At 31.8% G+C, this 13,658-nt stretch overlaps 2 protein-coding genes across 11 annotated transcripts in view; one reads left to right on the forward strand and one right to left on the reverse strand.

Moving 5' to 3' along the window:
• Positions 1-13,658, forward strand: part of LOC126742661 (putative tricarboxylate transport protein, mitochondrial) — a 51,354-nt gene that overhangs the window by 22,781 nt on the left and 14,915 nt on the right. For both annotated transcript variants that reach the window (XM_050449405.1, XM_050449403.1), the window contains exons 2-4: positions 9,236-9,384; positions 9,442-9,649; positions 10,315-10,538. In XM_050449405.1, the coding sequence (XP_050305362.1) occupies positions 9,264-9,384; positions 9,442-9,649; positions 10,315-10,538 (553 nt within the window). In that variant the 5' untranslated portion in view covers positions 9,236-9,263. The remainder of the gene's footprint in view (positions 1-9,235; positions 9,385-9,441; positions 9,650-10,314; positions 10,539-13,658) is intronic.
• Positions 1-13,658, reverse strand: part of LOC126742663 (uncharacterized) — a 222,033-nt gene that overhangs the window by 16,960 nt on the left and 191,415 nt on the right. For 5 of the 9 annotated variants that reach the window (XR_007662632.1, XR_007662631.1, XR_007662630.1 and 2 more), the window contains 2 exons: positions 397-1,240; positions 153-340 (listed from right to left, as the gene is read on the reverse strand). The exons of 1 other annotated variant lie outside the window; for it this stretch is intronic. Coding sequence is in view for 1 of the 8 variants with exons in the window: in XM_050449411.1 (XP_050305368.1) it covers positions 1,175-1,240 (66 nt within the window). In the remaining 7 variants the exon portion in view is untranslated. Of the gene's footprint in view, positions 1-152; positions 1,241-1,612; positions 5,025-8,606; positions 9,095-13,658 lie in introns of those variants that run through there. 3 more of the 9 variants (XR_007662629.1, XR_007662634.1, XM_050449411.1) reach the window with 3 other exon arrangements.

The following is a 13,658-nucleotide window of genomic DNA, read 5'->3' on the forward strand; positions in this document are numbered from 1 at the left end:
AACTGAACTGATGATCTGAAAACTGAAGTGAATGATCGCGTATCTTCCCACTATTCAATCAACGATAATAGTATAGTCGGTTGCAGAAATTCAATAAATTTGAATAATTTAAGTAATAGGTATAAATTAAATTATTTAATCGGTTTACCATCTCTATTGAACTATCTTTTATTTACAATAATCATATTACAATTGTGCTTAGATATATTAGTCTAAGTTATAAAAATAAACACGATTAACAGGTTCATTTTTCGTAATAGCCACTTAATGGACGTTAGACACTCGCAAATTTTGTTTTACGAAGGTCAATCTTGATCTATGCTTGGATACCGGGGTATTGCTGAAATAACCATACTTTGATATTGTTTTAGATTGTTAATAAAATATTAATATTACCTACTAATTATTAAAATATAATTCGGTACTGATATTATGGAATTAATGTTGGGTTCTGCGTTTTTCATCAAGGCATGTCTATACTTGTGTTTCCCGGATTACGATTTGATTCGATCATTTTTGCGATTTTTCCAATTCGAATTCAATATTTGTATTGACAACATTGGTCAACCAAAGTCTTCCTCGCCGTAAATTTTTCCAAAGACCTATCTTGTGCTATTTAACTGGAGGACCTGATAGTCGTTTTTCATTATTCATTCATTTATTGCTGGCCTATTATGTTATGCATTATACATGCTGATATTTTGCCGCAAAATTACACTTTAGTTAGAAAACTAATTTTTAACTAAACTTTAGGGGTTAGTTATTCATTTGCCGTTGGTTCCTTTGTTAATTCTTACACCTTTGTTTCTTATTTTGGGTTTTCTTCATGATCGGTTCATAATCTCTACAAGTCTTCTAAATGTCTACTAAGTTCTGCGTAATTTCCTTAGTTTCTGCTGGTTCCTTCCTGTTCTTCTTAGTCGTTTGCTAAGGCTAAGCTATAATTAACCTGGGGCAGAAGGCTGCTACCAACACCTCAACCGTCAGCCGATAGCACTTCAAGACCTCACCATTGATTTACATACATACATTGCCTCGAGATGTATACGACCCAACGAGGAATAATACTGGCAAGTCCGTTCTAATTCTATTATAGTTATATTTGTTGTTACTTTCACAATTTATTAGTTTGAGTCAGTTATGTAAATAGTCCTGTTATTTGCGGTTTATCTTATTATAATAATCCATGGTACATGAATACTTGGCTTCTGCGCAGAAAGTTCAGAAGCTTTCCCAGGTTCTAAAATAATAATTATTATTAATAGTTAATTATCTCGTGCCCATAGGCCTTTACTTCTGACAGGAAAAGTTTTAGAATATTTAAATGTTTATTTATATTGAAACTCTGTAGTTATACAATAGAATTTACTATTTATTATAGCTTTATTGGGGTAAATACATAACACTATTTAGAAAAAACTCAACTGTTTTACTTGGGGACAACACCAGACTGTAAAGAAATTTGTTGATGAAATAATTAAATTTTCTTGATTTTCTTAATTAAAAGATAACACTACTTTTTTGTAAATAAAACTTTTAATTAATTAAGTGGCGTTCAGGGAGGAAATCAATAGGTGGAAAGACGCATGGATCTATCCTCTACCCTGCTCACCTGACCAATAGCTGCTGTGCTTATGTAATACCCCCTTTAGAATATTATAGGAGGTATAATATCTTACGTTTGGTTAAATATATCCTTAATTTCAAGAGAATACTGACAGTTAAAGCAACCAAGTATACAAATTCTACAATATTTAAACTACTAGGATTTATAATAAAATAACCTAAATTGAAACAACTAGAAACTATACGTGAAAATAATATGCTACAAATTAGAGAAAAACAGTACAAAAGTTATGAGAATAATTAATGTATTTACATTTTCATAACAATATTATAATTCTTTTTGATTCTCTATTAATTTTTCAATATTTTTTGCAATATGGCTTCCTAGACTACAATCTACAATCGTTTTCGCGAAAAAAAAATTAATATGTAATTTTTTTTTCATAAAAACGCAGCTGCAATAAATGCTTTTTGATGGTCAACTAAGACTGGAAATAATCTAATATTTCAGAAACCGCATATTATATAGTTAGCGGTAAGCAGATTTGCATTTTATTATACATAGAGGCTCGCTTGAAACTAATGAAATGGATGGATTCTGGTTGCTGATAGTGCTACAAATGTTGATATCGCATGTGTCTAATCAGTAAACTTGAAAATGAACATTGTGAAGTCAAGAAGTAATTTAATTTGTAAAAGTGGGTACTTATCGGGACCATTTACCGGTGAAAATAAGTAATAAGTCGCTATCTCTTTCACCAATATTTTGCGAGCTAGGTGCATCGTTATAATACTTATAACTATGATTTACCTGTTTTTTGTTTTGTTGTTATTCTAATTTCATGGTATGTGACGAAATTTATTATATACCAAATTTTAAAAAATTCTGTGTAAGAGTGTTGTTGCTGCTTATGTTACTAAAAAATCGAACTGAAGTATGGCTGAATTCCTTACAACTTTGCAGACAATAGTACAATATAATTAGTTGCTTTAATTGCATGATTATGGACAGCCAAATCTGTAAACATGACAACTGGGGGTAGCTGTAATACTCAACATAGAAAGGATATAAATTTTTAAAATCAAGTGCAGAGCGCGTTCAACCTATTGCAGGTTATATAACATTGACAGGCATTCTAAAAATGAATTTAAACTTAAATTAACACTAAAGAATAATAAAAAACTATATTAAAAAAATTAAAATCCAGTCCAAAGAGCCAAGAGATGATACTCTGGCTTCCAAAAAGTGAATAATATAATTAAATTTGGCTTTATTGACAATTTATTACTAGAAAACAGTTTGAATTTATATAATTGATATTATTGATATTTTTTTCACATTCACTTTTACAAAGTGGCTTTTTTACAATGGCCGGATAATTCGTTAAATAAATTTTCAATCCAAAGTAGATCCTTGGGGAGAAACCTAATAACTATTATCTTCCACTCTAACTTTCCGTAATCTTGCTGTCAGATAAAACCTAAACCATTTTATAGTACTAAAAAGGATGGGCGAATTTTGTAGCTATACCTCAAGATGTATCAAATGCTTGGAAAATCTCTACGAGGTTAGTACTTAAAAGTGTTTATTTTTTATATTACATAACATTTTTGTCCAATTTTGTGTTCCGTAAAATGAACAAACTGTTAGTTGCAGCCCGAAGATATCACGTCTCGTCTCTTTTAAAATGTATTTTTATATTTTTGGCTAATACGACGTTTCAGTGGAAGTATCATCCATTCATTGTCAAGAGTAAACTACAGGCTTAAATACTCGAAGTGAGCGATGATGTTTAAATTCAAGTCAGGAGTGAATGCGATCTGTTATATTTTACAGCAGTCATCTAGTAATGGTCGCCATAAGTTGGAGATATCATCAGGTCGTTGTCTGAACAATGGATTTCTCTTCTATATTGGTCCTCGCAGAGAATGTTGGATAGGAGTCTCCCCACAGGCTAACAAGTTTATTCTTTAATACTGCGCCCCTGATTGTGTCCCCGAGTTGAATGCAATCTTAATGGGATATTTGTTTGCAATATACAATCTTGTAGGTTGTTTATTATTTCTACATCAATTTGCGCGTTTATTCTTGGGAAAATCATTGTGCTGCAAATCCCTGTTATTTTAATATTTATTACTATAACAACACCAACAACTAATTATTTTAATTTTTTTTGCTATCTCTGTCCCTATTCTTTTAGTCAAGGTGCACACACAGTTGACTTCGTCAATTATGCTGCAGAGTTAATGATAAGATATTATGTAAAAAAAATCGTGCGTATTTTGGGAAATGAATCTTTTTGTATTTGTATTCTCATATTGCATATAATAGATAGTGTGTTGTAGCGTTTTATTTTTCTATTCCTTATTTTCACTAACGCTCCATTGATGTTTCGTTGATTTCAATAATTATATTAATAAGTTCAGTCAGCTTCTTTTATCAATGTTTCTTTGGGTTCGCACTGTCAATGACACATTGCTACTGTAGCGCGTCACTCTCCTGGTTTTATTATTCATGCTTTCTGTTGACGGTCCGTCACTCTTCTGGTTGGTCTTGATTGATGTTTTCTCTGATTGGATTGACATTGACAGCTCAGGCGAGAGGTGGGGTCGTAACTTATTTAGTCGGTACTGCATCCATTTTTCGAGGACTTGTTCCCGTGTCGCAGGTAGAAGCACACGTAAGAGGCCAGTTTTTTATTTCCGAAGTTTGTGAAGCAGGAAGTGGCCAATATGGTTTATAATTTATAGTCCTTAATCTTGTTCCTTTAGGGAACCATTTATTTCATAATTCTGGTGTAGGATGCCCGAGATTTTGATGGATAGATAATGAAACTTAGCAAGGTGAGTGTGTCACATTTTGAACGCCATTCATTTTTATCGACAGTGAATACAATGGCAACCGTTGTTTTAGGGTTTTACTTTTCCATTTTCCTCTTTATTCTTCTTCAATTGTTGATGGCTGCAGGCTTTTGATTTCCCCAGGAAATTGCTGAAAGCAGTGGAGCTGGGACCAGAACTAGAGCTAGTATTAGAAATTCCCAGTCCGGATAGCTAAGCTACCAATGGCACACATTTACAGCCTTGATTTTGAAGGCTAACCGTTTATTTCTTGGAGGAATATACAGGCCAGTTTATTCCATTTATTTAAATATTATTAACCATAGATTTGTCTCACATATTTAAATTTTTATTAATATATCTTTAAAATCAATTTATTGCTACAAATATTTAATCAACATCATAATTTAATATGTCAATTTCTTATCTATAATTTTAGTTAATTTTTGTTCAGTATTTTTCAGTACCTTTTTTTGGTAATTAAGTAGATATAACTCGGTTAAGGCTGATATGCCTTAGGTAAAAAGGTTTATGAACTTTCCCCTGCGTAATACAAATATTTACTAAAAACTTTAATAGTTGCAATTTATTTTTCAAGTGCTGAAATCTACCTAGTAGCTTAATCATAATTTAAATGTTACTTTTGACAAACTTATTTTATTTAATCATATCAACATTATTCATATTTTAATTCATAATAAATTATTAACATTTAACAGATTAGAAAATGAGGTGTATACATATCTTTGATGTAAATATAATTTGGTTGTATTGTTAAGATATTTTTTTTGCCTCTTTAAATCTACTTTATCCAGGGTCATTTAATTGTTAATTGAAACCTATATACCAAATCTTTTTTCTTAGTTTTCTTTCATTAAAAAAAAAAAAGTGGCGCCCTCTTATTTAATAGTTATAATCAAGTTTAGATTGTTTAATAGCCAGTCATAAGTGAACCTTCGAACAATCCCAAGCCTCAAATAATTCTGAGCTACCGTCTGCAAACTCTTGGCAAAATAGTAACACTGTAAAGTTAACGCCGCATAATACCCCACATTCCTGAAGAATCCTGGATTCTGTGAGTTGTGGGTTGCTTCTAAGAAGTTCTTGACTTCAGGATCCTCACTGAGTGGGCGCGTTTTTAAATTCAGCAGCCGATTCTCCGCCTAAGCAAAATTTGCTTTTTGCGTTTCTAAATTATCTGCTTTCCATCACATCACGTTTCTTTATTATATGATGGATACATCAATGATGGCAATCACTGGTCCATCGTATTTTCGTTTTGGTGGAATGGTGTGATGGAAATGTTGACGTTGACTTTGACATTTTCAAATTTTTTTCTAATAATTTTTGATTTGACCAAAACAAACAAGATAATTAGCTTTTCAAGATTAGTCCTATTAAAACATAACAACAAAGAGGAAATTTAAGGAGGAAAAATAAATTTGGAAATCAACTGAAAAGTCAAATCAAAACAGGAAAACAAAACACAACAATACAAAAAAGCATTTTTTGTTCATGGGTTGATGATCCATCACAAATCAGCTGTTTTACGTCATCAGTCAAGCAGCTGTCAATCTGTCAACCATTTGATGGAATCACGAACTTATAAATATACCTGTACGCGGATTCCGTGTTCTGTCGCTTTCAACATGTCGAATTCTAGTGTTGAATTCCACTTCTAAAGTCAACACGTCGCCAAATATGTATTCTGTGTACCCATCGTTACCGATTCGGTAAAAGTCGGGATTTATCAATATGTCGCATTTTCGATACTATTCATTCTGAAAATGTTTGAGCAAATTCTAGGTATTTTTTCTTTGTTACTAAATATCTAGGGATATTTTTTTAATTGTGTTTGTGTTGGTCAATAGTTTGTAGGTTATGTGATCTATGATGGTTTGTTTTTTCGATATTTACTTTCAAAAATATTTACTTGCAATTTACTAATTCGATATTTACTCGGCCAAATAAAATAGGTACCACAAAATAATGAGGGTGACTTCCCAGCACTGGAAAACTTTTTTGCAAATATGTGAAAGGCCCCCAAATTTGGTTATCAATATTATTTATATTGACAGGAAACATCTAAAATATAAATAGGTATTTGTATAACAAAGAAACACGCTATGTATATGTTACATGCCAAATTTTTGAGATGAAATTTATAGAAAGTAGCCATGGAACTAATTAGAAAGAATTAAGGTAAGCAACACAACAAAACATTATAGTTTCAGACAAAAATATAACCTAACTAAGCTAAATTTGGAGCCCTATTGGTGCCCTCCTAACCTAACAAATGACAAAAACAAACAGAAATAACAACGTAAAACTTAACTACAACACGTTTAGAACCTAAAATCAAACTACAATAACCAAAATAAATGTAATGCAAATAAAAACAACACAAACCTAACAAAAATGAAGCTCGTAACAATATCAAGGCAAATTTAAGAACCTCAAAAAGGTGCTACCAAATACCTACAATTTAAAAATTATTAGTTTTACATTGTATGGGTATTTTTCTAAATACCCATACAGTACCCATATAAGTACCATCAACAAAAAAAAAACAATTAACAATTTTTACAAAACCGTCCAACGTCAAAATATGAAAAAAACAAAGAAAGTCATATAGAAAAGATGAAATCAACACGTCAAGAGGTGCCGTCTTCGTAGCGACCGAGAACAGGCGAAAGTCGTCTAGCAAACGGTGCACGGAATACAAAATTTTATAGGCGACGTGTCGCTATGGAATTCAACAGTACACGGAATCCGCATCCTGGACTGCCAATTCAATGAAAAGTAAATGACCACTACTAGGGGGCCGCCATTTTGCGTGATTGTGTCCTTTCGATGTTGGCCACTCTGACCAATTTTAATTGTGCCAACTGTAGGGAAACAAAACAATTAAAGTTTTTGAGAGGTTATGTTTACAAAAATACAAAATAGAAAGTTACATATAGGTAAGAATTTAAGATAGTTGCGTTAGATCTGTGATTTTTCTGGTACTTCTTTAAGAATTTCGTTTACGAAAAATTTATGAAAGAAAGTAATCCTCACCTATAATGAGACCAAAGTTTCAATCAACTTGGAATAGATGCGTGCACTTTAAAATATTTGTTTTATCATTCTGATAATCTTGAATCTTATAAATTCTAATACCATGAAAATCATGATATTCATTTAAATTTTTGCTTGTATTTACTTAACAAATTCAGTTAAAAACACTTATTTTCTTTTTATTTTTACTATTAAGAGTTTTACTTTCCTTCCATCTACAGTGTTTCCACATTAATAGGTACAACCATATATAAGAATCAAAATATAGATGATTTTATGAGGATTTGTAATTATAAAGGGTTTTTATAGGAAAAACATATTATTCTGTCAACAACTCAATATATTATTATTATTCTAATATAAACAACACAGGCGGTCAATTTACAATAATTCGGTTTTGAGAAACTGAACCAAATACCTTTAAATAAAGATGGTGATACATTATTCACATATTAAATAAGGAGAAAGATACATCGCCTGTTCCAGACGATATACCCAAGCGTCGTTTACAAATCGTCATAAACTAGGCAATCCGCTTTACTCACACGTCAAATGTCAACTTTATTACCGTTATTTAATATATTTTTTGTTGGCAAACTAAAAATTTTCAGAGTGAACAACATCAAAAGGACGCAACCACTATAAAAATGGCGGCCACCATGCAGTGGTCATTTTTGGTTATCGTGGCCATATGCATTAGCAGTCCAGGTATATTTTTAAGTTCGTGGATGGAATCCATCAAAAAATCTTGCTGAATTTAAAAACGCGCCCCTTTTAAGGTTGGAATGCAGCATTTCATAAAAATCGCACTGAAACCACTCAAAATATCCTTTCAATACTAACACTATTCAAAAGGTCCTACCTTTCACCACGACAACGTTAACAATGAGCGTAGTTTGTCGGGCGAAATTTACAGCGTTACAGTTCTGTGTGGAAATTTGGCGATTTAAAAAAGCCAAATTATAAATATTAATTATTATTGTTTATTAGAATAAAAATAGTACAAAACAGTTTTAATTATGCTGTCTTATAATATTGCCATGAAAATGGAAATACGTTAATTATTCTTATAAATTTTGTACTTTTTAGCTGTTTGTAGTTTAAATTGATTAGTTAAGTAAATTAAGGGTTCTACTTACGTTTAGTTTAATATTTTCATCTACAGTGTTTAGTTTTGAAGTAGTGTTTGAGTTAAATGTAGGTTAATTGGGTTATATTATTGCAAATTTCTGTTTTTTTATTTTTTTTGGAATTTGTATACTTTCTTCCTTGGACTGTCCAAATTGTTCCAGTGGATCTTTAAAAGAGATCGTGACATTTTAATCAGTTTAATTAGTTTTGTTGCTTATCTTAGAAACGATTAAACGACAGTCAACGCGAGTCAGGTTGGATTTTTGACGTTGTCAGTAAAGGTGTGTTCCTGACATAAAAGAGTATTCCTGGAATAAGTGTAGGAGTGTGTTTCTGAATTTCGTTACAATATTAATGCTTCAATTTATGATAATTAATTACAATACTTTATTATAAAATTTTTTCTTTTGTTAAAATTAAGTAATCACTGGCAACATAGCATATTTATCAACAAAATATTCTCTCTCCCCTGTGTAGACGCGCTCAACCCAAAACAGCCAATGTTAATTCTAGTGTATTCTAAGTTGATAATGGTCGAATATATAGAATACCTACTTACCAACCGAAACGTGGCGTTAAACTTTTTTTTTAACTTAAGACAATACAAGTCTGATAATTTTCATTTTATTGATTGCAGTAAAGATTATTTGAAAAAGTCCTAGAACATGTCCTTGTCGACTCCACCATCCTTCATTAATCCATTTACACATCGACCATGGATGCATCAAAATGGAGCTGCAGCCCCTGCTGGCGGGGGAGGCCAAGGATTGAAAGGAATTATTGCCGGTAAGTTAGTTACCTTACAAACTTTAAAGGACATGCTATTAAATGATTTTGTGTTAGGTGGTATAACTGGAGGCATAGAAATCTGCATAACCTTCCCTACAGAATATGTAAAAACACAGCTTCAACTTGACGAAAAAGGTGCCGCAAAAAAGTATGATGGTATTATAGACTGTGCTAAAAAAACTATTAAGAGCCATGGTTTTTTTGGTTTGTATAGAGGTTTAAGCGTATTGCTTTATGGATCAATACCTAAAAGTGCTGTTAGGTAAGCCCGTTTTATTTCTTAATGGTGTAATTATGTTAACAAATAATCTATTTTGATTCCCCCACCGGCTAATCTATGCTACGGGACAGCGTCTACTGCTGTTCTGTGCAAAAGGCTCAATGAGCTTAATATCAACGTGTTAATACAGGAGCTCTGGACTGACTAGGAATATGTTAAAGGCTTAGGTCTAACTAGTGGTACAATACACAAACATGTACTTTGTGAGAATCCTCGTGCCTGCATTCTAACTAGCAATATGCTATGTTTCTCCTTATGGGTCTCTGCACAAGAGACCTAATAGCGGTCAAACTGTCAATAGGTATGGGAAAGGACCTCAATGGGTTTGATATCTTAGAACTTGATGATAATGCCTTATATTCTATGGCCAAACCCTTTTTATTTCTCAGGTGTCATTGCATCTTCTGGATTTAGCTGTATACAAAGCGTTTTTCGCAACTGTGTTATGAAATAATTAGATATGCCTTTAGAATCTTTTATAAAACCATTATATATGTCAGTTGTTCATTGTAATAAGAAATTTTATGTCTTGTATTATTATTCTGACTTTCCCATTGGATAGAATGCCGTATCTAATAACATATGTTATTTATATTTAAAAAAAAATCAGTCTAGAAATGTACTACAAATTAATGTTTTTTTTTAAGATTTGGTGCTTTCGAGACATTTAAAGGAATGGTCGTTCAGCCTGACGGAAGTTTGTCACCAGCCAACAGGTTGCTTTGCGGTTTGGGGGCTGGCGTGTGTGAGGCAATTTTTGCGGTGACGCCTATGGAAACTGTCAAAGTTAAATTTATTAATGATCAAAGAAGTGCCAAACCTAGATTTAAAGGCTTCTTTCACGGAGTAGGGATAATCGTTAAGGAGCAAGGTAAAAACCCTCTATTTTAAGTAGAACATTTATTATTGAACCCTTGTTTCACCGATATTTAAAATGACCTTGAAAACAATACATCAAAGGTAGAAAAATACTTTGTATGTAAACATAAAAGAAAAACTCTCGGACCTGTACACGTATGTACATTACATATTCACTTAATTGTATCGCTGTAGCTTTAACCTTTAAGTAGTAGAGATATATTGTGATACATTTTTTACCAGAAGAGGAAAATAGACTTATTCACGTATTTAGAAGAAATATGAACTTCAATATTTAACTATCGCTTTCGTCATATTTAATTCAACTCCATTAAATCTTAAATACAATAATTTACTTGACGTATAATAGATTTTTTTGTATACATATACAGGAGCTGAAATTTTATCTAACGACCTGAGCTCATTTTTTCTTTTCAATATCTTACCTAAATTAACTTTTTTTGAAATTAAAAAGAATGTATTAAATTATTATTTATTAAAAAACCTATGTATTGAATAAAAAGGCCTACTTTTTTTGTACTTTGTTGCTTTTTACAATATTTAGCTACCGAAACAAAAGCAATAATCGTTTAATTGCACATTGAGACTTTGAAGACTGTGTAATATTAGTAGTGTGAACAGAAAAAATTACACCTCTCAATTTCCATTTCGATGGTTGTAGAAATGAAATCGGTTATATTATATATTATGCCATTTTGTATGTTGCTAAACTGGCCGATAAATACTGCAAATAAATTTTTTGATAATGATTATGAATCGCTATAGCCTTTTTGATAAAAATGCTACAAAATTTGTCGCAATAAACCTTCTTATGTCTCTACCGTCGAAGATGTTTTATTCACATTTAAGTTTTTATTTAGGTTTATTTGTATGATCCCCTATTGTACCTTTATAATAACGGTTATCCCTTAATATGATGTAATGAAAGCACCGGTATTAACATGTGAAAAGACGGCTTGAATCTTGCTGCAATGGTGCGATACAAATTTTTACCATCATAACAGTTCACAAAAGCTATTAAAGATGGCGCCTGGTGACGATGACACGCCAAACGCAGATACAAATTTTGCGAAAGAACAATGTTCAAAAAATTGCTATAAAGTGCCATTTGTGCAAGATGAAGGTCCGACAAAGTTAAAGGGACGTCAAAAACCATTTTTTTTTTAAATTTAAATACATGTTGAGTGTGGTCAAAATATTGATAAAAAAGTAAGGATGATTGGAAAAAATACAAAACTTGAAATTATGAAGGTTTTTCTACATATGTTAAATACATAATTATTGCCAGCTTGCAAGATTTTAGCTCTTGATTTTGCTATAATTAAAAAATATATATATTGGGGCAATTTTGGAATTTTTTGAGGGGCCAATATTGTAAATTTATAGGATTTTTTATCGCTTTGTACCCCTATAATTAGATATTTTGTAATTTACACATAAGAAAAATAAACCAACAAGCTTGTTGACAAAAATGGGAGTGGCTTCACTATGTTCCCAGTAGTATTTTTTGGTTTTGTCTGGAACACTTTTTAGTTGGATGGGTTAGCTGTGGACTCAATTTTAGATAATAAAGGCATAATATAGTTATATTTTACATTACATGAACAAAACACATTTATCAGGTGTTAAAAAAGAAGGTATTATTTATTTAAATTATTTGTAATTTTATGCAATTTAATATATTATAAGTATACATTTAAAAACAAAAAAATAATTTAAGCTATTTAATTAATAATAAGTAAATAATAACGATAAGGTTTAATGTAAATTAACTTATAGTCAAAACAATAAATATCTTTATTAATAAAACATTGGTATAAATAAGTAAGCGCAACCATAAGAGTTATCTCCAAAACTATAATCTAATGATTAGCAGGGCTACCTCCCGCCTTTCAAAGATATGAGATTGGGACTTGACATGCACATGGGGCGTATGCTTGTATGTACACACGAATATACAAGCACACCCACACGGGGCTGACGCTCCGTTTGTATATACAAACTACACGGAGCGGGGCGGCATGGCAGCCCCGTGTTTTTGCCTAAAATTCCCATTTCCTAAATATTATCCCATTCCCTAAATAGGGCTCAAACGACTACCTAACCTAATATTTAGCGCTAACCCTAGGTTCCAATCATTTTTTGCAATCCCAACTCCACATAAGCGCCAACCACACAATCCCATGTGCGCATACGGGGCTGTTGCCCCGTGTTTGTGCCGATAATTCCCATTTCCTAAATATTATCTCATTTCTTAAATAGGGCTCAAACGACTACCTAACCTACTATTTAGCGCTAACCTAAGGTTCCAATGCCTTTTTGCAATCCCAACTCCACATATGCGCCAACCACACAGTCCCATGGGCGCTCATGGGGCTGCCGCCCCATGAGCGCGTCTTGTAGGAGGCACGGGGCTACCGCCTAGTAGGTAGCCTGTATGACGTATTATATACATCATACAGGCCGTATATAATATATATACATCATACATCATATATACATCAATATCATATATGTACACGGGGCGGTAGCCCCTATGTTATGATATTATATAAATAAACAAATACTTACCTATAATGAGACACGACAGAAAATTACGATAATTATACTAGTATAGTAGCCACTCGCAATAAATAATAAAATAATATTTGAAAACATCTTGTCGAACTTGCATTGTCTTATTTATTTAATGTAACACGACGTTTCGGTTGGTAAGTATCTCCAACCGTTATCAAGTGTAAAACTGGTTTAGGTTTTATATATATAACTTATATATATAACTTTTTTGGTTTTGTCTGGAACACTTTTTAGTTAGATGGGTTGGCTGTGGACTCAATTTTAGATAACAAAGGCATAATATAGTTAGATTTTACATTATATGAACAAAACACATTTATCAGGTGTTAAAAAATGGGTATTATTTATTTAAATGTTTTGATATTTTATGTAATTTAATATATAATAAGTATAAATTTTGAAAAAAAAACATAATTTAGGATAATTATTTATTAATAGGTAAATAATAACGATGAGGTTTAATGTAAATTAACTTATAGTCAAAATAATAAATATCTTTGAATTCATTATAGGCATTAGGAATAGGAATAAGGCA

Source organism: Anthonomus grandis, chromosome 12 (assembly GCF_022605725.1).
Source record: "Anthonomus grandis grandis chromosome 12, icAntGran1.3, whole genome shotgun sequence".
NCBI classification, from domain to species: Eukaryota; Metazoa; Arthropoda; class Insecta; order Coleoptera; family Curculionidae; genus Anthonomus; species Anthonomus grandis.